Raw genomic sequence first — 27980 nt, 5'->3', positions numbered from 1 at the left:
TATTTTTCCAGCAGCAGACTATGATCGATAATGTCAAAAGCTGCATTGAAGTCTAACAAGACAGCCCCCACAATAATTGTATCATCAATTTCTCTCAACCAATCATCAGTAACTTGTGTAAGTGCCGTGCTTGTTGAGTGTCCTTCCCGATATGCGTGCTGAAAGTCTGTTGTCAATTTGTTTACCGTGAAATAGCATTGTATCTGGTCAAACACCATTTTCCCCGGTAGTTTACTAAGACAGACTGATTGGTCGGCTTTTTGAGCCAGTATAGGGGTTTTTACTATCCTTGGGTAGCGGAATGACTTTAGCTTCCCTCCAGGCCTGAGGGCACACACTTTCTAGGCTTAAATTGAAGATGTGGCAAATAAGAGTGGCAATATTGTCCGCAATTATCCTCAGTAATTTTCCATTCATATTGTCGGAACCCGAAGACTTGTCATTGTTGACAGACAACAATAATTTTTCACTTCTTCCACACTGACTTTACGGAATTCAAAAATTATTGTCTTTCATAATTTGGTCAGATATATTTGGATGTGTAGTGTCAGCGTTTAATGCTGGCAGGTCATCCCTACGTTTTTGTTTTTTTCTCCACAATTTTGTGGTATCCAATCGGTAGTTACAGTCTTGTCTCATCGCTGCAACTCCCGTACGGATTCAAGAGAGGCGACGGTCGAGAGCCGTGCATCCTCCGAAACACAACCCAACCAAGCCGCACTGCTTCTTGACACAATGCCCACTTAACCCTGAAGCCAGATGCACCAATGTGTCGGAGGAAACGCCGTACACCTGGCGACCGTGTCAGCGTGCACTGTGCCAGGCCCGCCACAGGAGTCGCTAGTGCGCGATGGGACAAGGACATCCCTGCCGGCCAAATACTCCCCTAACCCGGACAACGCTGGGCCAACTGTGCACCACATCATGGGTCTCCCAGTCGGCTGCAACAGAGCCTGGACTCTAGTGGAATCTCACCAGAATCTCTACAGCTACTTAGACCACTGCACCACTCGGGATGCCCAAAGTTTGTTTATCTTGCCAATGAAAAGTAATTATCTCTATAGGAGAAAGCCCTGCCTCCAGCTGTTTGCTTAGAAATTCTAGGTTAGCAGTAAAACCTTGAAATCAGCCCTAGCCTATGATCATGATGCTTAATCAGCTTCTTGATATGACACGCCTGTCAGGTGGATAGATTATCTTTGCGAAGGAGAAATATTCACTAACTGGGATGTAAACTAATTTGTGCACAACATTTGAGAGTAATAAGCATTTTGTGCATATGGAACATTTCTGGATATTTTATTTCAGCTCATGAAAAATGGTACCAACACTTTACATGTTGTGTTTATATTTCTGTTCAGCATAATTCCTTCTCGGAACTATCTATCCTGTCACCTTTTCCCTTCACTTGTGGACTTAAGTGCACAACACATCACCTGTCTGTGACTAGGCAAAAACAACTTTCCAAGCCAAACCTTCATATCATGACTGCTAACCGCTACACACAGCCTTAATCGTTGTCACCATATAGTTACATACACCACATGACCAATAGTATGTGGCAGTGGAGGCTGGGGTTTCGAAAATTGAGGAGAATGTGAGACCCACGTTATAGGCGCTGAACACACAGAGATGTCAAAGTGTTTCAAAAATCGTCAAAGAGTAATTATTTTTACCTAAAGCATTTAATAAAGAAATGTATAGTACACTATTATGGGGAATGGGAATGAGAGGGCTAATTACACAGTGTTTGGAAGGGATCACAGCAATGACTGAATGAGGGAATGAGGCATGAGTTGAGGTGTTCAGAGGCTTGATTTCAGTGCAGGACAGGATTTGTCTGGGAAGACAAAAAACAATAACACAACACACTGCACAGTTAGACCAAAGAGCTAAGAATGAGTTAGTCCAAGCAAGTAAAATCATTTATGTGTAATAATGTAATTGTGTTTGTCTATGTGATTGACTCTCCATAGAGTAATGAGAGAAAATTGATAGAGCTACTCAGTGCTTGGAGAGGAAACATTCAATGTGCCAGTGGATGAGCGGACAGAGGTGAAAACCCTGTCAAACTGCAGCAACCTTATACTTGTTCATATTAATTATATTTAGACTAGATTAGGAAGGGCATTTCCTCTACCCAGACACAGAGACAACAACTGATAGACAATAGAACTCACAGGGCTGAGCTTGCTTTATGCAGGTTTGCATCATGCAGTTCTATGCAACTGTAGGCCTTATAAGAAATTCACTCACATCTGTCATCACTATTATGTTAATAATTTTGGATTGAAAACATAAAGCTAGCCTAGCCAGCCCAATGTTGAATATAAACCAAATTTGATCACATTTTCTCCTGACACACAAATGGACTATAAATACATAACGTTACCAATTAGTTTACCCTGACTAAATGTACAGCGCACATAGGCTCTATGCAGCTGCTCTTATTAGTAGCCTAAAGTTGATCAAACTGAAAAATTGTCTCGTTTTCATCCCATACAGCATGTCAGATCTCTAATGTTTAGGTGTAGCCTAGGCTGCTGTAACATTTACAGTTGAAGTTGGAAGTTTACATACACTTAGGTCGGAGTCATTTAAACTTGTTATTCAACCACTCCACAAATTTCTTCTTAAACAAACTATAGTTATGGCAAGTTGGTTAGAACATCTACTTTGTGCATGAACCAAGTAATTTTTCCAACAATTGTTCACAGACAGATAATTTCACTGTGCCTTTAAACAGCTTGGACAATTCCAGAAAATGATGTCATGGCTTTAGAAGCTTCTGATAAGCTAATTGACAACATTTGAGTCAACTGGAGGTGTACCTGTGGATGTATTTCAAGGCCTACCTTCAAACTCAGTAGCTCTTTGCTTGACATCATAGGAAAATCAAAATAAATCAGCCAAGACCTAGATCAGTAGATCAGTAGACCTCCACAAGTCTGGTTCATCCTTGGGAGCAATTTCCAAACACCTGAAGGTACCACGTTCATCTGTACAAACAATAGTACGCAAGTATAAACATCATGGGACCACACAGCCGTCATACCGCTCAGGAAGGAGACACGTTCTGTCTCCTAGAGATTAACGTACTTTGGTGTGAAAAGTGCAAATCAATCTCAGCACAACAGCAAAGGACCTTGTGAAGATGCTGGAGGAAACAGGTACAAAAGTATCTATATCCACAGTAAAACGAGTCCTATATCGACATAACCTGAAAGGCTGCTCAGCAAGGCAGAAGCCACTGCTCCAAATCTGCCACAAAAAAGCCAGACTACATTTTGTAACTGCACATGGGGACAAAGATTGTACTTTTTTGAGAAATGTCCTCTGGTCTGATGAAACAAAAATAGAACTGTTTGGCCATAATGACCATCGTTGTGTTTGGAGGAAAAAGGGGGAGGGGGAGGCTTGCAATTTGAAGAACACCATCCCAACCGTGAAGCACGGGGGTGGCAGCATCATGTTGTGGGGGTGCTTTGCTGAAGGAGGGACTGGTGCACTTCACAAAATAGATGGCGTCATGAGAAAGGAAAATTATGTGGATATATTGAAGCGACGTCTCAATAAATCAGTCAGGAAGTTAAAGCTTGGTCGCAAATGGGTCTTCCAAATGGACAATGACCCCAAGCATACTTCCAAAGTTGTGGCAAAATGGCTTAAGGACAACAAAGTCAAGGTATTGGAGTGGCCATGACAAAGCCCTGACCTCAATCCTATAGAAAATTTGTGAGCAGAACTGAAAAAGCGTGTGCGAGCAAGGAGGCCTACAAACCTGACTCAGTTACACCAGCTCTGTCAGGAGGAATGGGCCAAAATTCACCCAACTTATTGTGGGAAGCTTGTAGAAGGCTACCCAAAAGGTTTGACCCAAGTTAAACAATTTAAAGGCAATGCTACCAAATACTAATTGAGTGTATGCAAACTTCTGACCCACTGGGAATGTGATGAAAAACATTAAAGCTGAAATAAATCCTTCTCTCCACTATTATTCTGACATTCCACATTCTTAAAATAAAGTGGGGATCCTAACTGACCTAAAACAGGGACTTTTTACTAGGATTTAATGTCAGGAATTGTGAATAACTGAGTTTAAATGTATTTGGCTAAGATGTATGTAAACTTCCGACTTCAACTGTATATCATGATTTTTTTATTGTATTTGTCCGGAGTGATTATGTGTTTTCAACTTTGCTAAATAAATACCTGAGGAAAGTGGAAAGCCTACTTGAGGAGACGCAAAGAAAATGTGCTGCGTCAAGCTCTCTCTTTTATCTAATGGATGATGCGATGGAAGATATCAAATCATTCGGAATTGATTTCGACATCCCAGAAAAGACAGTCGAAGTTCGATATGTTCAGCAAGTAAAGCATTGTTACTTTAATTACCTATGCAAGCTCATTGTACTTTCCCTTGTAGGCGGAACTTTCCCTTTCGTTGTGTCCTCTAAAAGCCAATTTGTGCATGCCCAAAAATGCAGTGGTGTTGATAAACCGCTTGAGAACATCCCTGTTTCTTCTAACGTTCTCGTTGTATCATGTAGTTTGAATACTCAGACCTTCGTCATGAGGCAGCTTTTTCCCAGAATTTTGAATCTGATGTGGGCATTTATATGCTGCCTGCTGAACGATCAATGTTCTTCAGGTCACTGTACCCCTCTTTCGCCCAAGGCTCAGACTTTCCAAAAAGCAGGCAAGGCCAGCAATGCAGGCGGCTTGATGAAAGGCTCCTTGTTATCCAGCTATCTTTTGATACCAATTGGTATTGAACGCCCTCACTTTTTCATTCTTCTTCATGAAACTGATCTCAGGCAGAGGTCAACCCTCACTTAATTAGCACCGTGTACCCCAGAGAATGAAAGGGGTTCTTCAACAAAATGAAACAGTAGTTTCATTCTATTATCCTAATTCTATGATTGGATGGACAACAAGTCAGTTCATACTGCAAAGGTTTTGATTAGTTGGAGGATGTCTTCCAGAAGTGGTCATAATTACCATGTATGCCTATGAAAGGGGTGAGGCCTACAAGCATCCTAGGTTTTGTATTGAAGTCATTGTAGCCAGTGGAGGACGGAAGCTAGCTGTCGTCCAAATAATCAATTATTTGGTGACATGAATATATTAAATAGAGTTTTATCTAAAAAGGATAACTTGTTTAATGTTTCACTATGTTCATTTCATGAAATTTCGCTGAGAAGGATGGTCCTCCCCTTCATCCTCTGAGGAGCCTCCACTGGTATGTAGACACCTGCTCGTTGAACATCTCATTCCACAATAATGTATATTTAATAGGGAGTTGGTCCCCCCATTTGCTGCTATAACAGCCTCCACTCTTCTGTGAAGGCTTTCCACTAGATGTTGGAAAATTGCTGCTGGGACTTGCTTCCATTCAGCCACAAGAGCATTAGTGAGGTTGGGGACTGATGTTGGGTGATTAGGCCTGGCTCTTAGTCAGTGTTCCAGTTCATCCCAAAGTGTTTGATGGGGTTGAGGTCAGCGCTCTGTGCAGGCCAGTCAAGTTGTTCCACACCGATATCGACAAACCATTTGTGTATGGACCTCGCTTTTTACTCCTGAAACAGGAAAGGGCCTTCCACAAACTGTTGCCACAAAGTTGGAAGCACAGAATTGTCTACAATGTCATTGTATGCTGTAGCATTAAGATTTCCCTTCACTGGAACTAAGGGGCCAAGCCCGAACCATGAAAAACAGCCCCAGATCTAAATGTACAGTTGGCACTATGCATTAGGGCAGGTAGCATTCTCCTGGCATCCGCCAAACCTAGAATCGTCCGTCGGACGTGATAAATCACTCCAGAGAATGGATTTCCACTGCTCCAGAGTGCAATGGTGGCGAGCTTTAAGCCAATCCAGCAGACGCTTGGCATTGCGTATGGTGATCTTAGGCTTGTGTGCGGCTGCTTGGCCATGGAAACCCATTTCATGAAGGTTCCGACGAACAGTTATTGTGCTGACGTTGCTTCCAGAGGCACTTTGGAACTTGGTAGTGAGTTTTGCAGCCGAGGACAGATTATTTTTACGTGCACTGTTTTGTGTGCTTGTGTGGCCTACTACTTCACGGCTGAGCCGTTGTAGCTCCTAGACGTTTCCACTTCACAATAACAGCACTTACAGTTGACCGGGGAAGCTCTAGTAGGGTAGAAATTTGACAAACTGACTTGTTGGAAAGGTGGCATCGTATGACGGTTGAAAGTCACTGAGCTCTTCAGTAAGGCCATTCTACTGTTAATGTTTGTCTATGGAGATTGCATGTCTGTGTGCTCGATTTTATACACCTGTCAGCAATGGGTGTGGCTGAAATAGTAAAATCCACTAATTTGAAGGTGTGTCCACATACTTTTGTATATATAGTGTATTTAGAAGAAGTCAGGGACAGGTGGGTTCAAGGTTTTTATTTGAATAAAGTTATTAAAATTACAAAATTTAAAACTATCAGATTGACCATCTTGCCGGTTCTAGTGTTAATGAGTTTTTTGGTCATATCCTCCCATTGCTCTCATGAATACAGATTACAGACTAGAATCACTCACGTCATCCAATGTTGCATAGTTTGAAGCGGATATTCTCTTGGTTGCTAACCACAATGTATTACAAAAGGGCCCATCTGCTTACCACTGTCATAGCTAAATTGGCTGCATCTGTATTCTTCACATATTTCAGATCATTTATGAAGATAAACTATTACACAGCAGATGAGGCATCATGTGTTCATATAATGTGCATATTTTTTATTCATTGTATGTGTTTTGTATGCAAAAATAAGTCATTTGGTTACTGCATTTGTCTTAATAGCATCAGTAAAATAAACTTCCATTAGGTTACAGATCCAGCAATCTGCTCTCAATCATCTTAAACTTGGTTATACTTTATAAAATGAAGCAAATTGTCACTCTTAACTAGTTCATTACAGAGCACACAATCAGCTGTGTTACAGTTGCTGGAATAAGCTTGTGATTTGTGTATGTTTGCTAACTTGATGCTCATTTAAATTCTCTCTAGTATCCTTCTTTGAAATATTCATATTGTGATATTCATTCACTCCTGAACCCCAAATTAGCTTATTTGGTAACCCAGTTCTGGGTAAGTATTGGACAGAACACACGCTGGCTTATTATGACCCAGCCAGTTGATTTGCCTGAATAACGCAATATGTTGGGTTGTTTGGAGGACGCAAACATGGGTTAATTTAACCATCAGTTGTTGTTTTTTTGGTTGGCCCAGCAGCTGGGTATTTTTTAAGTAATCCCAACATTGGGAAATGCATTTAACATTTACAACAAATCAGATGAACCAGAATTACATTTACTATCATGGGAGGCCAAAAATATCTATCTGAAAACCACGCCCCTACTAAGCCACGCCTCTAGTCTTCATATCTGAATAACCAAGAATCAGTAACCCCGCAGTTTTTAAAGAAAACAACCCAAAATAAGTGACCCAACGGCAGCAACCCAGCCGTTGGGTCAACCAAACAATCCAGCATTTTTGTGTATGGCAGCATACCATACTCAAAAAAATGTTGGGTTGTTTGGATGACCCAAATGCTGGGTTGCAGGTATTGGGTCACTTAGTTGGGTTGCTTACTTTAAAGAAGGCAAGGTTGGGTTGTTGATGCTTGCTCATTGAGATATGACCCAGTGGGTCAGATCAGATGACTGGAGGTGTGGCTTAGCAGATGTGTGGCTTTCATATAGTTATTTTTGGCTACCCGTGAGAGTAAATATCATTCCAATTGATTTGTTCTATTGTATTGTTATCACATGGTATGGTTGAACACTGGCTATTGTGTAGCTTTAATGAGGCTTGCACAAGTGTTTTTTAAAAGCCTGTACTAATCCAAAGTTGGCATAGTTACCACTTTGTAGTTACCACTTTGTTACAATATGTAAATAATAATGGTTAGGAACATTAGATAATGTAAAAAAATATTAAAGTGAGATTATTTTGTTGTTGCATTGTTCAAATTTAAGATGATGAACAGAGATGACATTTACTCTCACGGTTGGCCAAAAATAACTAATCTGAAAGCTACTGCCCTAATAAGACACACCTCAAAATAACCTAAGGATTACATAAAAAAATAAGCAGCTGCTGGAATATGGTGTAATTGCAGACTGCAATTTGAGGCTATTCTTGATGTGGGTGTTCCCTGATATCAGGAAACTCCAAATTTGTATTCATTTTTTTACCTTTATTTTAACAGGGAAGACATATTGAGACCTAGGTCTCTTTTACAAATGTGCCCTTTATATACAACATAAATAAACACATTATACTATATCTATCTATCTATCTATCTATCTATCTATCTATCTATATATATATATATATATATATATATATATATATATATATACAGTGGGGAGAACAAGTATTTGATACACTGCCGATTTTGCAGGTTTTCCTACTTACAAAGCATGTAGAGGTCTGTCATTTTTATCATAGGTACACTTCAACTGTGAGAGACGGAATCTAAAACAAAAATCCAGAAAATCACATTGTATGATTTTTAAGTAATTAATTTGCATTTTATTGCATGACATAAGTATTTGATACATCAGAAAAGCAGAACTGAATATTTGGTACAGAAACCTTAGTTTGCAATTACAGAGTTTTTGGGACATAAAGAGGGACTTTATCGAACAAAATCAACATTTATTGTGTAACATGGACTCTTGTGACTGCAAACATAGGAAGATCAAAGGTAAGTGATTAATTCTATCGCTATTTCTGACTTTTGTAATTCCTTACTTGGTTGTAAAATGTTTGTATGCTTTTTGAAATCTGACACAGCGGCTGGATTAACAAGAAATTCATCTTTAAGCCGATGTATAACACTTGTATATTTTATGAATGTTTATTATGAGTATTTCTGTATTTTGAATTTTGCGCACTGCAATTTCCTCGGATGTTGGCCAGGTGGAACTCTACCGTCCCACCTGCCCATAAGAATTAACTGTGTTCTGCAATTACAGCCTTCTCAGCTGCTGGGTCAATCCAGCATGAAAGTGAATAAAGACCCAACTGATGGTTAAATTAACCCACGTTTGAGTAAACCCAACAAGTTGGATTATTCACACAACCCAACTGGCTGTGTCAAAATAACCCAGCAATTTTTACCCAGTGCTGGCTTACCAAATAACCCAATTTGAGTTGTTTTTAACCCATAATGTTTTTGAGTGCACTTAGTCTTCTTTCTCTTTTTCTTTCTTTCTTACTATCATACTGTATACAGTACTCTATACTCCTTTATTACCATGCTTCCCCTTTTCCCATTCTTCCTTACTGTAGCATACACAACTTTACCCCTAAAGTGGGGGAGAAAGACACGCAGAGAGCCATACGGCAGGCCTTTGACGTGTGGCAGATGGTGACCCCACTGACTTTCCAGGAGGTGGCCTACTCCGAGATCAAGAACGAGGGGAAGGAGGCCGACATCATGATCTTTTTCGCCTCTGGTTTCCATGGTGATAGCTCTCCCTTTGACGGGGAGGGGGGGTTCCTGGCCCATGCCTACTTCCCGGGCCCTGGGATCGGAGGGGACACTCACTTTGATTCGGACGAGCCCTGGACACTAGGCAACGCTAATCATGATGGTAAGTAATACTGACTACTTTAGTTTGTTCAGGTGTAGTGTTGAACTCTTGTATTTGAATGGATTATTAAATGTAGAATGGGTTTTACAAACTGGTTTATGCCACCGTAACTCTTTTTTTCAAAGTGCTACTGATTCTATATACACTGAACGAAAATATAAATGCAACATGTAAAGTGTTGGTCCCGTGTTTCATGAGCAAAAATAAAAGATCCCAGACATTTTCCATACGCTCAAAAAGCTTATTTCTCTCAAATGTTGTGCATAAATTAATTTATGAATGCCCTGTTAGTGAGCATTTCTCCTTTGCAAGATTATCCATCCACCTTACAGATGTGGCATATGAAGAAACTGATTAAACAGCATGATGATTACACAGGTGCACCTTGTGCTGGGGACACTTAAAGTCCACTCTAAAATGTACAGTTTTGTCACACAACACAATGCTATAGATGTCTCATGTTTTGAGAGAGAGTGCAATTGGCATGATGACTGCAGGAATGTACACCAGAGCTGTTGCCAGATAATTTAATGTCAATTTCTCTACCATAAGCTGCCTCCATCATCGTTTTAGAGAACTTGGCAGTACGTCCAATGGTGGTCACAACAGCTACTGACTGGTTTTCTGATTCACCCCCCTACCTTTTTTAAGGTATCTGTAACCAACAGATGCATATCTGTGTTCCCAGTCATGTGAAATCCATAGATTAGGGTCTAATGCATTTATTTCAATTGACTGATTTCCATATATGAACTGTAACTCTGTAAAATTGTTGCATGTTGCATTTATATTTTTGTTCAGGTTGTTGGTTAACAAGTGTTGGCCTACTCAAAAGCTGCCAAAGAATAGTGCATACCAGGATGAAGAAACCTCTTTCATTGGCTGATGGTCATTGCTGAATGATTCAATGATCAATGATCAATAGTTGAATACCAGTGAGCTCTTGATAAGTGTGTGTGTGTGCCATCTGAGTGACATAGCACTGGACAATATGAAAAAGTAAGGGGGATACTCCAGGCTCATTATTCAAAATAGCAGTGTCCAAAATGTATCAGTGAAACAATGCTGCAAAAATACATAGGAAGTACGAATTGACCCCCAATGATTGAATGAACAAGTAGGCCTATATAAAATATTAAGGCATGGGAATGGAAGGATTACACCCACTGACAGAATCCAGTGCATGAAGCTGAAAATGAAAAGACTTTCAGCAACTCTTGGTAGCCCAATGCACGTTTGCTTGAAAAAGCTGTATTTTATTCTTTAAACCAATGCATCCTTTATTTCAAGCAAATGTCCGTTGTGCAAGAGATGTTGAATACCTTTTCATCTTCATTTCAATCTCAACGGGACTGCCCAATGAAATAAAGGACACTTATGTCAAATAGTCAAATCAATTATAACGGTGATGAAAAAAATTAATACCAGCTCCCACTCAGAAGTTGAGATATTATTAAGTGTTTTAAATTATAATTCGGATCTATTTACAAGGGGAGATGTCTAACGAACAAATTACCACGGTATCTCTGTGAAGCTGACATTTTCTTACACACTTTTTAGACTCTCACAGATAAATAAAAAAAACACATTTAGTCTAATTCACGTGGTAAAACTTTTGCAGCATGGTTTCACTGATTCAGAGGGGTTGGGTTAAATGCGGAAGACACATTTCAGTTGAAGGCATTCAGTTGTACAACTGACTAGGCATCCCCCTTTCCTTTCCCTTTCCCTTCACTGATACATTTACCACTGTTATTTTGAATGACGGGCCTACAGTATCCCCCTTACTTGTTCATATGGTCCAATGCAATGTTTTTTCTCCAGGTAATGACCTTTTCTTGGTGGCGGTACATGAGCTTGGGCACGCCCTGGGACTGGAGCATTCGAATGACCCCAGTGCCATAATGGCTCCCTTCTACCAGTACATGGAGACACACAACTTCAAACTGCCCCTCGATGACCTCCAGGGTATCCAGAAAATATACGGTACTTTGTCACTTATATATTTTTTACACTACTTAGCCAAGCTAAGCCGAGCTGTACTGGGCTGGCCTGGTTACTCATCCACCAGTCACTGGAACATTGTTAAACCGTTCAATGTTAAAAGAAAATATCCAGGCCCATAGCCACAGGAAGTAGGGGTGCTGAGGGTGCTGCAGCACCCCCTGAAAAATATGAATAAAAAAATATATACAGTACATTTGAAGTCGAAAGTTTACATACACCTTAGCCAAATACATTTAAACTCATTTTTTTAAATTCACAATTCCTGACATTTAATCAGAGTAAAAATTCCCTGTCTTAGGTCAGTTTATTTTAAGAATGTGAAATGTCAGAATAATAGGAGAGAGAATGATTTATTTCAGCTTTTATTTCTTTCATCACATTCCCAGTGGGTCAGAAGTTTGCATACACTCAATTAGTATTTGGTAGCATTGCCTTTAAATTGTTTAACTTGGGTCAAAAGTCTCGGGTAGCCTTCTACAAGCTTCCCACAATAAAGTGAATTTTGGCCCATTCCTCCTGACAAAGCTGGTGAAACTGAGTCAGGTTTGTAGGCCTCCTTGCTCGCACACACTTTTTCAGTTCTGCCCACACATTTTCTATAGGACTGAGGTCAGGGATTTGTCATGGCCACTCTAATACCTTGGCTTTGTTGTCCTTAATTAGCCATTTTGCCACAACTTTGGAAGTATGCTTTGGGGTCATTGTCCATTTGGAAGACCCATTTGCAACCAAGCTTTAAATTCCTGACTGTTGTCTTGAGATGGTACTCCAATATATCCACCAAATTTTCCTGCCTCATGATGCCATCTATTTTGTGAAGTGCACCAGTCCCTCCTTTCATAGGAGTGACAATTTACAATTGATCCTACAATTTCTAAAGATCTGTGTGCCAGTTATGAATTTCATATAGGCATTGTAGGCTACTCAACTGTGCCCAGAAAATGGCTAACTTCCCACTTCCCACAAACTGAATAGCCTAATTCTAGCTGGCTACTAGACAGAGACGCTGTCCATTCAGTCACACCCCACAGAGCTCCACTATGCCTACCTGTACTAAGGCGCCTTTGTGTGTAGATGTTTGTTTTTATGAGTCCTTGTCGATTATAGGCTATTTGGGGCTATTTTCTCCTAAACCATAAGTCTATTTACTAGAAACACATGAACAACATGGACACAAAAAAAATATGAATACAACAAAGTCATTTAGATATAAATTACATGTAAACATAAAACATCGCAACATTAAAAACTTCCCCCACAAATGATGCACAAAAATTCAAGCTCAAACGGGACAGGAGATAAGCTTTTTCAAAGTCTGGATTTTCAGTTGATTGCTATAGCGTCCCCCCTTGGGCTAATCAATGTAATTTTGTACATGCCGGCTTTCTATGGCAAGAGAGCCGACATGTAATATCGTGTGTGACTAACGTACGTACAAACAGACTGAGACAGATCTATAGTCCCCCCTCCGATTTCATTGTGGAGGATACAAATTGGTGTTAATATACTGTTATTACAGCAGGAACTAGACTAAATTAGAGGATAGAGAGATCTAGGAATGACGAGAGCTTTTTGAAAGCCTGTTCTTATGAGTGTGCCTCTGTGTGCAGGTGTCCCTACAGCCATGCTGGAGCCTACACGGCCACTGCCCACCTTGCCCGCTCGCCGAACCCACCCCACCTCAGAGAGGAAACACGACCGTCAGTCCCGCCCGCCACGTCCGCCCTCCGGTGACAGGCCCTATTTCCCCAATGGCAAACCCAACATCTGTGATGGCAACTTCAACACCGTGGCCTTCTTCAGACGCGAGATGTTTGTCTTCAAGGTGAGACCAACGATGTATATAAACCCTTGATTGATGATGCCATGTGTTGGCCAATGAGAGACTTTGAATCCACCGGTCGGCCATATTGGCACTCCTCATAAAAGCAGTCATCCATAGAAATTAATGTATTTCATTTAAATGTTTCAAGGACAAAAATGTGTATATATTTTTTCATTTTTCATTTTGATGTTTAGCTCATTTAAAAGTATGCTTTAAGGTGTCTGTAATAAAATAAACGTGGCAAAAACAAATGTAGACATTTTTAACTGCATTTCTATAGCTTTAAAAATATTTTTTACACTGCCGGGGGAGTGCTAAGATGGAGGCGCGGTGACTTCAAAACAGCGCCCCCTGTCATGTAGTGTATATATAAATCATTGGGTGAGAGTGTAACAAAGTGTAACATTAAGTCTGTGTAGTGTAGGACAATCCTTTTATAATTTGAGGCAGCAGGTAGCCTAGCAGTTAGAGCGTTGGGATAGTAAGCAAAGGTTGATTGTTTGAGCCGGCAAAGTAGCAATATCTGCCGTTCTTCCCTTGAGCAAGGCAGTTAACCCCAACAACAACTGCTCCCTGGGCGCCGATGATGTCGATTAAGGCATCTCGGATTCAGAGGGGTTGGGTTAAATGCAGAAGACACATTTCGTTTGAATGCATTCCGTTGTGAAACTGACTACGTTTTCCCTTTCCCACAATAAACACTTTTGGAGTATTGAATTTAACACAATAGGAGTTGCTTTCCTTTTGCCTTGTTCCCAACTCAAAAATGTGTCAGTGCCATTTTCCTCCAAGAGTGGTTAAATATCTCCAGCACATTCAATTTGTTCTTCAGTTCACGTGCCTTGGTTGGTAGTGGTAATATAGTGTTTTCTTTTACCGGACTCACATAAGATGACAACAACACCTTATTGAATCAAAACCATATTGATATTTGACTTAAGGGTTTCAGCAATGCTGAAGAGCTTCTCACACTGTAGGGAGCTCTTAGGTTTTGTAAGGGCACCAACAACGTTCCAAAGTATTGGTTCTCTGGTTATTACATATACAGTAGTATGAGTTTGTATTCTAGTATTTCTCTCATGATCGGGTGTAGAACATCCCTCTTCAGATCACTTTTTACAGTAATAAGCTTATCTGTAGCTGGTGTCGCACTCAATTGGCCTTTTCTCCATCACCAAGTTAGTCACCAGATAATGTGCTTTAATGAAGGTAAACTTGCATTGGTACTTGTCTTTTTTTATTTCATACTGAGCAGTGCGTAGAGTAGACAAACCCTGTTTGATGTATTTGATCTTTGCCTAAATGTCTTAAAAGGTCACTCCTCCGCTATCTGATGAATTATCAGCAACCATCACTCCTGTGTTCCAATGGCACTTTGTGTTAGCTAATACAAGTTCATCATTTTAAAAGGGCAATTGATCAATACAAAAACCTTTTGCAATTATGTGAGCACAGCTGAAAACTGTTCTTCTGGTTAAAAAAGCAATACAACTGGCCTTCTTTAGACTAGTTGATTATCTGGAGCATCAGCATTTGTGGGTTCGATTACAGGCTCAAAATGGCCAGAAACAAATACCTTTCTTCTGAAACTCATCAATTCAATCATTTGTCTTGCCCACTCATATATATATATATATATATATATATATGAAAAATAAAACACTAATATATTTTGATTAGATAAGAATTCAACCCCCTGAGTCAATACATGTCAGAATCACCTTTGGCAGCGATTACAGAGTCTGTCTGGGTAAGTCGCTAAGAGTCTGGATTGTGCAACATTTAAATTTGCCCATTATTATTTCCAACTCTGTCAAATTGGTTGTTGATGTTTGCTAGACAACCATTTTCATGTCTTGCCATAGGAAGAGTCTTGGTGGTTCCAAACTTCTTCCATTTAAGAATGATGGAGGCCGCTATGTTCTTGGGGATCTTCAATGGTGCAGAAATGTTTTAGTACCTTTCCCCAGATCTGTGCCTCGACACAATCCTGTCTCGGAGCTCTACGGACAATTCCTTCAACCTCATGGCTTGGTTTTTGCTCTGACGTGCACTGTCAACTGTGGGACCTTATATAGACAGGTGAATGCTTTTCCAAATCATGTCCAATCAATTTAATTTAACACAAGTAGACTCCAATCAAGTTGTAGAAACATCTCAAGGATGATCAATGGAAACAGGATGCACCTGACCTCAGTTTCGGGTCTCATAGCAAAAGATCTAAATACTTATGCAAATAAGGCATTTCTGTAAATAAATTTGCCAAAATGTTTAAAAAAAGGGTTTTCACTTTGTCATTATGGGGTATTGTGTGTAGATTGCTGAGGATTTTTGTATTTTTTTAAATCCATTTTAGAATAAGGCTGTAATGTAACAAAATGTAGAAAAAGTCAAGGGGTCTGAATACTTTCCGAAAGCACTGTAGTTACCCTGCAATAAGGCCTCTGCTATGCGAATCATTTGTGGCTGTTTGAGGGGTAAGTGTGGGTATTTGCATGTGGGTAGCAGTCAGTGGGGAGTTTGCTCAGCCGTGCCCTAGATTTACTGGAGCCAAATGATAATGAGCTGTGATTGATGTGAGCTCTTTCCTCTCTTTTTATTCTCTTTAGGACCGATGGTTCTGGCGACTGCGGAACAACGAGGTGCAGGAGGGCTACCCGATGCAGATTGAGCAGTTCTGGAAAGGTCTACCGCCCCGTATCGACGCCGCCTACGAGAGATCGGACGGCAAATTTGTATTCTTTAAGGGTATTTTAACTCCCTTCTCCTTTTCAAATGTGATATAGCCCTTTTTGCACTGCTCAGTGTTATTGTTAGCTAAGTCATGTTCGCTTTAGGTGAATAAACTTGGATTACAGAGACATACAGTACCAACTATAAAACCCCAATCTCTAACACTGTCCTTGTACATTAGTTAAATTTCCAAGCCCTGAACATGCGGATGCCCAATAGTTGAGCATTCACAATACCACTTTGACCTAGGTCATGTTCATTAGGGCACGCGACAGGAAACATGTAGCCCTTTCCTGTAGTCAAATGACCTAGTGCCCTCATGGGTGGAATGTTATTATTCCTCATAATTTCATAATTACTAAGCATTATTTAAAAAATTACGCCAAAAATCCGGTGTTTCTATGTCAAACAATTATATTTCAGTCTTCTGGGATGTATATAAAGTGTCATATTTGGGTGCAAACAAAAACATTTAAACTCTATTTTAACAAACCTAACGCAATGGTCAATCTAAGCTCTGGCAATAGTGCTATAGGTTCGAGCTATTGTAGCTATTTTCACAACCACAATTATCAGCGCAGTTACTGGCATTGGTGCGAAAGGGCTGGGTTTTGATGAATAAACAAGTTGTGGGTGTGTCTAGGCTTAGCCCCCCACTGGCCAATCAGAACGTGCTCCATGGCTTCAAGTTGTGTATTTACAGTGTTTTATGTATTGCCTTGGAATCAACTCCAATACCAATGATAGTCCATTATAGTTTGTTTAACAGCTTACAGAAACAAAATAACAAAATGTTGATCTATCTTTGCTAAATATGTTCACCTCAACCTGTTTGCAGTCCAAATTGCTCTAAGTAATTGCATGGTTTCAATGTGGAAATATATACATTGCATTCACACTGATACTGTCAATAAGCAAGATTAAATTCATTATTGATAAGGCCTAAAAAGAGGGAATAATTCTATTCAAATTCTAAACAAAATGAAACAACAACTTGCTTTAAATAGGCTATATGTAAATACACTTACAGACAACATAATTGCTTCCTGTGGGCATACAATATTAAAATAATGCAGACTACAGAGGGTTTTACGTACATCCAAACATTTCACAGTAGCTGGACAAAGATCCAATATAAAGAGAAATAGAGAATGTCCACTCACCGTTATACTGATGTTTTACATACAGTACCAGTCAAAAGTTTGGACACACCTACTCATTCAAGGGTTTTTCTTTATTTTTACTATTTTCTACATTGTAGAATAATAGTGAAGACATCAAAACTATGAAATAACACATACGGAATGATATAGTAACCAAAAAAGTGTTAAACAAATCAAAACATATTTTATATTTGAGATTCTTCAAAGTAGCCACCCTTTGCCTTGATGACAGCTTTGCACACTCTTGGCATTCTCTCAACCAGCTTCACCTGGAATGCTTTTCCAACAGTATTGAAGGACTTCCCACATATGCTGAGCACTTTTTGGTTGCTTTTCCTTCACTCTGCGGTCCGACTCATCCCAAACCATCTCAATTGGGTTGAGGTCGGGTGATTGTGGAGGCCAGGTCATCTGATGCAGCACTCCATCACTCTCCTTCTTGGTCAAATAGCTCTTACACAGCCTGGAGGTATGTTGGGTCATTGTCCTGTTGAAAAACAAATGATAGTCCCACTAAGTCCAAACCAGATGGGATGGCGTATCGCTGCAGAATGCTCTGGTAGCCATGCTGGTTAAGTGTGCCTTGAATTCTAAATAAATCACAAACAGTGTGACCAGCAAAGCACCCCCACACATCACACCTCCTCCTCCATGCTTCACGGTGGGATCCACACATGCAGAGATCATCCGTTCACCCACTCTGCGTCTCACAAAGACACAGCGGTTGGAACCAACATTTTTTTTAAAGGACAGATTTCCACCGTTCTAATGTCCATTTCTCGTATTTCTTGGCCCAAGCAAGTCTCTTCTTATTATTGGTGTCCTTTGGTAGTGGTTTCTTTGTAGCAATTCGACCATGAAGGCCTGATTTACACAGTCTCCTCTGAACAGTTGATGTTAAGATGTGTCTGTTACTTGAACTCTGTGAAGATTATTTGGGCTGCAATCTAAGGTGCAGTGAACTCTGGGTCTTCCTCTGGGTCTTCCTTTCCTGTGGCAGTCCTCATGAGAGCCAGTTTCATCATAGCACTTGATGGTTTTTGCGACTGCACTTGAAGAAACTTTCACATTTTTTGAAATTATTCGTCTTGACTGACCTTCATGTCTTAAAGTAATCATGGACTGTCATTTCTCTTTGCTTATTTGAGCTGTTCTTGCCATAATATGGACTTGGTATTTTACCAAATCGGGCTTTCTTCTGTATACCACCCCTACATTGATTGGCTGATTGGCTCAAACGCATTAAGAACGAAAGAAATTACACAAATTAACTTTTAACAAGGCACACCTGTTAACTGAAATGCATTCCAGGTGACTACCTCATGAAGCTGGTTGAGAGAATGCCAAGAGTGTTCAAAGCTGTCATCAAGGCAAAGGGTGGCTATTTGAAGAATCTCAAATGTAAAATATGTTTTGATTTGTTTTTTGGTTACTACATGTGTTATTTCGTAGTGTTGATGTCTCACTATTTTTATACAATGTAGAAAATAGTAAAAATAACTTGTCCAAACTTTTGACTAGTACTGTACGAATTGAAAACTTCTTACAGATTGCATTCACACTTCTCCAGAAGTTGCATTCCATGCGTGCCACGGACATTCCACCATAAAACCAGGACAGTGAATAATTCTAATAGGTTTGGGTTGAATAAAATTCAATGAAAAACAAGTAATCTGTTAATTTTTTCAACTACAATAAATACAGTACATGTAAAATGTAATGATATCAGAAAATCGCCATCATAAAAAAAAGACAATGCATTGCATTTGCACCAGCCTTTGTTATAGAAGGCCTAGGGTAAGGGTAGCCAACGGTGGGCTTGGGTTTCAAAAATATGAAACAAAAAACAAACAATTGTTACAGGAAAATAACTTCTAAATATGAGGTTCATCGGTATTCACTGAGGTTCTCATCTCTCCTTTCATGATGAGCATGAACACATTTAGCCTACATCATGGAGGGGATTTTACGCACATCCAAAGCATAGCTAAAATAATGTAACGTCAGCTCACTGTTTTGCTCCTCTCAAACTTTGTATTTTAATAATTCTTTAGTGATTTAAGATTTATTTCCAAGCAGTCTCACGAGCCAAACACTTTATTGACGGTTTTGACTAGCCTACTTGACTACATTGGGCAGGACAAAAAGAAAACAGACTTATTTGAGAGGGGGGGGCGCTATGCTTTGTTTTTAATAAAATAAAATGGGTATACATAAATATGAAGTATACAGGCACCAAATCACATCTTGTTCCATGAGCATATGGGCTGTGCGTGTCAGGGCTAGATAGGCTGCGTTTCCGCTGTCACAACTAATGTCATAACCAACTGCGTTACCGCTAAAACCAGATTTGGTTGGTCTTAAATATCCCTACCAGCGCTGCCTGAAATTAGCACTTTGGATCATTAAGGACGTGCCTCAAATATTTCCACCCCTTCCATCTGAGCACAAGCATGCTGATGTTAGACAGGTAAATTGCTAAACCTGGTGTTAAGGCTGGAACATGCCAGTGCGCCAGTTTTTACATGCTGAAATTGCAAACTAACATGCGTGACACTTGTGCCGACTTAACGCCAGGCGAAAATAGAGCCCTATATCTTACATGGCACAGGTGTCTTCTTATTTTTAAGCCCATAACCATGTGTGTGAGGTGTATACTTTTGTTTCAAAGTAGATTTGTTTAAAACTACCAAGAAACACTGAGACCCTGATCTAGCTCACTTCAATAAAAGGTTAAAAAAGGTTTTACAGTGGAAAATGAAAATAGTTTGAGATAATCTCCCCGTTTCAGTCGGTTTTCCTCTGTTTAGTGCCTAATGAACATGACCCTGTTGTTGTTTACCCCACAGGTGACAAGTACTGGGTATTCAAAGAGGTGACTGCTGAGCCCGGGTACCCCCAGAGTCTGGTGGAGCTGGGTAACTGTCTCCCTAAGGACGGCATTGACACAGCACTGCGCTGGGAGCCCGTGGGCAAAACCTACTTCTTCAAAGAGGACCAGTACTGGCGCTACAACGAGGAGAAACGCATGGCCGACCCGGGCTACCCCAAACCCATCACTGTGTGGAAGGGCATCCCCGAGGCGCCGCAGGGAGCCTTCGTCAGCAGGGAGGGCTGTGAGTATAATTATCCACAGACCATGTGGCTACTGCCTGGAAGCATGCAGAGGGACAGGGGTTTGGGTTAATTCCATCTCAATAACGTCAATTCGGGAAGTAATTTGAAATTCCAATTATTTTCATTGGGGAATTGGAATTTCTGTTTACTTTATGAATTAACTACATTTGGTACTGTAATTGCTATTACAGTAACAAAGCACTTGGACTGTTATCGTAGTGATGTGCATAAACTGTAATTGCACATTGAAACAATAACTGAAGTCTTACAATACCAACATTGCACTTTTATTTTAGTCTTATCAGAAGGCCCCATTTACAACTTGCGCGAACATGTGGGTTTTGTGATCAAAGGTTTCCGTGTTTACACATGGTATTAAAATATCTGTCCACATTGTTTTCCTGTTGACCAGATATCCCGGTGCCTCCCTTTATGCATATTATTTAACAGATATGTTTTCAAAATAATATGAATGCATTTATTTTAAGACAATTATTGATGCCTGTCAATGATTTTAGAGGCTGGTATAATGATGATTTTAATGGTTTGACAATCGAGATCTGGGTCCCTGACTACCTCTGGAGTAAAGTACCAATGTATAGTCAGCCTACTAAATATGTATACAGAATATTCATCAAGCACGAGGTAAATATTATACGAGATCGAGCTTAAAATGTGTTGACAACACATTCGTAACACAGCAGAAAATAGCTGAAGTTCATCATGTACACACTAAAACATTAGAGTTCCTCAAGGGCTCTTTGGGAAGGGTGATGGTTCTATGTGGAACCTTACTGAAACAAAGGAATCTTTCCTCTTTTAGTGATAATTAAAATGTAGGGGTGGCAGCTCATTAGAATATTTTGGGGCATGGTTTGTTCACAGCTCTTTTTGTGCTACCGTGAGTGAGTGTCATTACAGTTTATTTAATCTGTTGTGTTACGCTAGTACATGTTATAACTATGGCCAGTGACAGTGTCTTGTGAAAGACTCATGTATGTCCTTGTGTCAATTGAGAACTGTTGACTCAGTAGTTTTCAATTCTCTCCTCGGGGATCCCTGGCTGTTCCAGAGCTAGCACACCTGATTCAACTTGTTAATAAGCACAATAATAAAAGCAATGGTATTTTAACAATATAATTTGGCTATTAAACCAAAATAAAAACATGTTTGGTTCTACAAAGAACCTTTGAGATTGAGAAAGGTTATAGAACCATTCTCCATAAAGGTTTTATAAGGAACCATCAAAAGGGTTCTATATAGCCCCAAAAAGGGTTGTAACCATAGCGGAACCCTTTTTTGGTGCTATATAGAACCTTTTTTTAATGGTGCTTTATAGAAATTAATGAAAGGGTTCTTTTATAGCAACATACATGTTCCATTTAGAACCTTATGAGCATGGTTCTTTATAGAACCTTCAAAAAAGGCTCCATATACAGTGGGGCAAAAAAGTATTTAGTCAGCCACCAATTGTGCAAGTTCTCCCACTTAAAAAGATGAGAGAGGCCTGTAATTTTCATCATAGGTACACTTCAACTATGACATACAAAATTAGAAAAGAAAATCCAGAAAATCACATTGTGGGATTTTTAATGAATTTATTTGCAAATTATGGTGGAAAATAAGTATTTGGTCACCTACAAACAAGCAAGATTTCTGGCTCTCACAGACCTGTAACTTTTTCTTTAAGAGGCTCCTCTGTCCTCCACTCGTTACCTGTATTAATGGCACCTGTTTGAACTTGTTATCAGTATAAAAGACACCTGTCCACAACCTCAAACAGTCACACTCCAAACTCCACTATGGCAAAGACCAAAGAGCTGTCAAAGGACACCAGAAACAAAATTGTAGACCTGTACCAGGCTGGGAAGACTGAATCTGCAATAGGTAAGCAACTTGGTTTGAAGAAATCAACTGTGGGAGCAATTATTAGGAAATGGAAGACATACAAGACCACTGATAATCTCCCTCGATCTGGGGCGCCACGCAAGATCTCACCCCGTGGGGTCAAAATGATCACAAGAACGGTGAGCAAAAATCCCAGAACCACACGGGGGGACCTAGTGAATGACCTGCAGAGAGCTGGGACCAAAGTAACAAAGCCTACCATCAGTAACACACTACGCCGCCAGGGACTCAAATCCTGCAGTGCCAGACGTGTCCCCCTGCTTAAGTCAGTACATTCCAGGCCCGTCTGAAGTTTGCTAGAGAGCATTTGGATGATCCAGAAGAAGATTGGGAGAATGTCATATGGTCAGATGAAACCAAAATAGAACTTTTTGGTAAAAACTCAACTCGTCGTGTTTGGAGGACAAAGAATGCTGAGTTGCATCCAAAGAACACCATACCTACAGTGAAGCATGGGGGTGGAAACATCATGCTTTGGGGCTGATTTTCTGCAAAGGGACCAGGACGACTGATCCGTGTAAAGGAAAGAATGAATGGGGCCATGTATCGTGAGATTTTGAGTGAAAACCTCCTTCCATCAGCAAGGGCATTGAAGATGAAACGTGGCTGGGTCTTTCAGCATGACAATGATCCCAAACACACCGCCCGGGCAACGAAGGAGTGGCTTCGTAAGAAGCATTTCATGGTCCTGGAGTGGCCTAGCCAGTCTCCAGATCTCAACCCCATAGAACATCTTTGGAGGGAGTTGAAAGTCCGTGTTGCCCAGCAACAGCCCCAAAACATCACTGCTCTAGAGGAGATCTGCATGGAGGAATGGGCCAAAATACCAGCAACAGTGTGTGAAAACCTTGTGAAGACTTACAGAAAACGTTTGTCATTGCCAACAAAGGGTATATAACAAAGTATTGAGATAAACTTTTGTTATTGACCAAATACTTATTTTCCACCATAATTTGCAAATAAATTCATTAGAAATCCTACAATGTGATTTTCTGGATTTTTTTTTCTCATTTTGTCTGTCATAGTTGAAGTGTACCTATGATGAAAATTACAGGCCTCTCTCATTTTTTTAAGTGGGAGATCTTGCACAATTGGTGGCTGACTAAATACTTTTTTGCCCCACTGTAGCACCGAAAAGGGTTCCCCTATGGTTTCAAGCCAAAGCACCCTTATTTTGAACTTTATAGAGCCATTTGTTTTTAGTGTGTATTTATGAAGTCTCAGCAGCTTGTGTGAGTCAGAATTGCTCACCGTTCTCTGAGATGCTGTCGGCTAATATTAACCCATCAGTGAGAGCCATGTCAACATCAGATAAGTGGTCCTTCTGGCCAGAGGGCTGTCGCTGAACTGTTGGCCGTCTGTGTCCGAGGACTGTTTGTGCCATGAGTGTAGTGGAATTGGCGGTGTCAGGGTCAGAGGGATAACCCAGCCAGGGGCCTCAGCCCCGCCACTCATTTGTGCTGCTCTAGCGAAAAAACGCTGCACTGCCTCGGCACCTCCCGGGAGACTTCCTCTGGAAGGAACTATCATCACTTTTTGCGAGTCATGTCACAACCTCCTGAAACACATTCCACAGAGGACTTGAGAACATGAGAGGTGGAAATCAGAGGGGGTGGCATGGTCCATTTGGCTAGTCCGTCCACTAGCCTGTAGCTCAGCCATTTTCTTAAGGGATCTGGAGGTGCTGTTTTGGACGGCAGCAGAAGGGAGTACTTCATCAATCAGTAGCCTCCAGAGTTTCTGTCATCCTCTGATTGCCACACATTCTCAATCAGTGTGCCTTTTCTCCCAGACATTGCATAGTACAGAGAACTACCCCTCCAAAACAAACAGGGCATTTAGAAAGTTTTGGTTTGGAGACTGCATTTTCGGTTGTAGAGCTTTGATAGCATACCGTTATGATATGACAAATGGTAGATAATCAGGTACAGTATTTATTTGGACAGGGGAATGTTTGAGTAGCCTGATTACCAATCCACATCGCTCCTGGCCAAACGCCACGCCCACTAGCGTTTCTTCTCCACAATGGAATGTGTGGAGAATGTATGGCGTGAGTGATAGAGCAGCAGAGTTAAATTCAGGATGAGTTGTCAGGCAAAATGTTTGAGGTGTTAGATTTGCAAACTGTACAAGTCAATCTGTTAGATACAAATGAATTTGTACTTTTGCTCTCTTTTCCCCTCTTTAGTTTATACCTATTTCTACAAAGGGAAGGACTACTGGAAGTTTGACAACCAGAAGCTGACCGTTGAGCCCGGCTACCCCAAGTCTATTGTCAATGACTGGATGGGCTGCCACCAATCAGACATGGAGAAGAACAAGGACCGGCAGCTTCCCCACGATGATGTGGACATCATGGTGACCATCAATGACGTGCACAGCACTGTCAACGCCATCGCTGTGGTGATTCCCTGCATCCTGTCGCTGTGCATCCTGGTCCTGGTCTACACCATCTTCCAGTTCAAAAACAAAGCGGTGCAACAGAACGTCACCTACTACAAACATCCTGTCCAGGAGTGGGTATGACAGGCTTAGGCAGCGCGCCGCCGCTTATGATACGAAACTGCGCTGAGAGGGCTACAAAAACTCTGAGCACCATGTGACCAGTGCCTGTCTTGCACAAACCCTTTGCGAGAAGGGAAGGAGGGGGATTAAGTTACTCCCTTTCATCCCCTGTCAAGGACCTCTAGATGAACATCGCCAAAATTGAGTATGTTGAATATTAGCATGAGGAGATGCATAGGACGCCGGGAGGCTTTGAGGGTAAGGACAGAGCACAGCAAATCCGATTGCTCTGCCTTTTGCGCCTCGTCTATCTGTTGTCCATTCTTATCTGGCTGTTTCAGTGGGGGTTGTCACACATACTTTACCTCGATGGGACTCCCATACACTTTTTCCTCAGGGGGAGAGAGAGGAGGAGCCTACCCTCACATAGCCAGGTACCAGTAATCTGTTTGAGTCCAGTATCAACTTGTACATGAACTTCAAGTATTATCAAGTCAAACAAGATATTTAAAGAAAAAATTTAAACTTGAACAAAAAATGTATTAGAAAGGCCATAGAAAAGAATACCAAGGATTTCTGTGGATCATTTAATCTTTTCTGTTAGAGAGCTTTGAGTTATCAAGAGAAGAAACTTTGTACATCGCAAATGATAAATGTCTTCATACCCAGACCTCTGCCTCTAGCGATGGACTCACCTAAGCTAGAGGACTGAGACTACAAGTATGTCTGTTGAAGGACCACCGCTATACCAACATCCCCCAGCACAGACTCCCTGCTCCTCTGTCTGGACCAAGGGGCGTAGGGGAGAGCGAGTTAGCATTTAAAGACATTGGTCACAGTTATCTTTCTTAGAATTATACTTAGTTTTTCTTTTCTTTTTTACATGCCCCAAACCTATGCCCGTTTCAATAGGCTAAGCACGTCAGACCAACATTGACTAGGCACAATGAACTGCTGTTGCAGTGCTGCTCTCACTTTCTCTCTTCCTCCAACTGTGTCGCTCTCTCTTTATATACAGTGCCCTCCGTTATGATTGGGACAGTGAAGCATTTTTTAAATTTTTGTCTCTATACTCCAAAAGTTTGGATTTGAAATCAAACAATGACTGAGGTTAAAGTGCAGACTGACCGCTTTAATTTGAGGGTATTTTCAATCATATCAGGTGAACGCTTAAGAACTTACAGCACTTTTTGTACGTATTCCCCCCATTTTAGGGCACCAAAAGTATTGGGACAAATTCATGTGTATTAAAGTAGTAAAAAGTTAAGTATTTGGTCCCATATTCATAACACTGCAATGGCTTGTGACTCTACACATTTGTTAGATGCATTTGCTGTTTCTTTTGGTTGTGTTTCAGATTATTTTGTGCCCAATAGAAATAAATGGTAAATACTCTATTGTGTCATTTTGGAGTTAGTTTTATTGTAAATAAGAATAGAATATGTTTCTAGAAAGTTACAACGCACAAATATCATACACTCCCTAAAAAAATGCTAACCCCCTGTTATTCTAATGGTGAGAGGTTAGCATGTCTTGGGGGGTATGATATTTGTATATCTGTAACTTTCTCACTTTTCATTATTCACGATTCATACCCTCAAATTAAAGATGACAGTCTGCACTTTAACCTCATAGTCATTGTTTGATTTCAAATCCAAACTTTTGGAGTATAGAGACAAAAAAAAATGTAATGCTTCACTGTCCCAATCATTACGGAGAGCACTGTATCTAACACCCTACATTTCATTGAAATGCTGTCCTCATGATCTAATTTACAGTTTTGTTTTTAACCTCGCTTTCAATAGGAAAGATGTTCAATGGGAAAGTGATGTTTAAAAGAAAGATCCAGGTAGAGTCTTTCTGCACTGGGGTGCATTGGGTACACTGGGGTAATTACCATACTTTGTCTATCTCTGTAGGGCAGGGCAGGATTTCCTGAGTTCAGCTGTTTCTTACCCTGATAAAAACAAATACACAGATGACCCATGATAAAAGCAAAGTTATTTCATACGTTCCATTAATTTCCCTGTATTTCTATTCACTGCTTTTGCTACAGTAGAGAATTATCATGTATTCATCTCACCCAGATAATAATGTCAATGCAGTTGCCAAGACTGAAACCAGATACAGCTGTAGGATCTTAATCTGATCTTTTGTTGCAGAGAATTTTCCTGTACAGTAGGAAATGCAAACTTAGTTTATTTGAGGTTTTAAAAAGGCCTCTAAAGTTTGTAATTTCCAGAAACATCTACAAAAATATCCATTAATTATAATCCACATAATTAATATTTCCCATTGCTGCAGGATTATTTTCCTGCTGTAGCAAACTGTCTCAAATTAAGATCCAAGATTAAGATCTGTGTAGTCCTTGATACTGTATTTTCTGACTTAATTCTGACCCCAATGGGGTTTGGTACCACACATCAAACATGTAGTCTTTAGATTTTTTATTGACTTTTAAAAGTTTTTTATTTGCTTTATTTGCTGTTGAAATTATGTATTATTATTAGCGAATATCCCACTCTGGTTGTATGTATCCTATCGAGCTAGCCTAAAAATGAATATACATTTTTTGCAATCACAAATATGAGGAATCTGTTGAAAGGAGACTTGATTTTGACATTTTGTCATTGCATTGACAATCTGTCAAATTGTTCGCTGTTGTTAAAAGGTTTTGCTTATTTAAATGATGAAACATGACGTGACTTGTCTCATTTATACTGAACAAAAAGATAAACGCAACATGGAACAATTTCAAAGATTTTACTGAGTTACAGTTCATATAAGGAAATCAGTCAATTGAAATGAACAAATTAGGCCCTAATCTATGGATGTCATATGACTGGGAATACACTAGATAGGGGCGTGGATCAGAAAACCAGTAAGTATTTGGTGTGACCACCATTTGCCTCAAGCATCGCGACACATGTCCTTCGCATAGAGTTGATCAGGCTGTTGATTGTGGCCTGTGGAATGTTGTCCCACTCCTCTTCAATAGCTGTGCAAAGTTATTGGCAGGCCATGGAAGAACTGGGACATTTTCAGTTTCCAGGAATTGTGTACAGATCCTTGCGACATGGGGCCATGCATTATCATGCTG

At 40.3% G+C, this 27980-nt stretch overlaps 1 protein-coding gene across 2 annotated transcripts in view; it reads left to right on the top strand.

The window, feature by feature from the left end:
• mmp24 (matrix metallopeptidase 24) overlaps positions 1-27580 on the top strand; it is a 69662-nt gene extending 42082 nt beyond the window's left edge. The window contains exons 4-9 of one of the 2 annotated variants that reach the window (XM_071387260.1): positions 9318-9622; positions 11447-11608; positions 13252-13454; positions 16064-16202; positions 20200-20466; positions 24564-27580. In XM_071387260.1, the coding sequence (XP_071243361.1) occupies positions 9318-9622; positions 11447-11608; positions 13252-13454; positions 16064-16202; positions 20200-20466; positions 24564-24901 (1414 nt within the window). In that variant the 3' untranslated portion in view covers positions 24902-27580. Of the gene's footprint in view, positions 1-9317; positions 9623-11446; positions 11609-13239; positions 13455-16063; positions 16203-20199; positions 20467-24563 lie in introns of both variants that reach the window. The other variant, XM_071387253.1, reaches the window with a different exon arrangement.
• The last annotated feature ends 400 nt before the right edge of the window (positions 27581-27980 follow it).

This window comes from Salvelinus alpinus, chromosome 2, assembly GCF_045679555.1.
Source record: "Salvelinus alpinus chromosome 2, SLU_Salpinus.1, whole genome shotgun sequence".
Lineage (NCBI taxonomy): Eukaryota > Metazoa > Chordata > Actinopteri > Salmoniformes > Salmonidae > Salvelinus > Salvelinus alpinus.
This window is presented reverse-complemented; position numbering and strand designations above follow the sequence as displayed.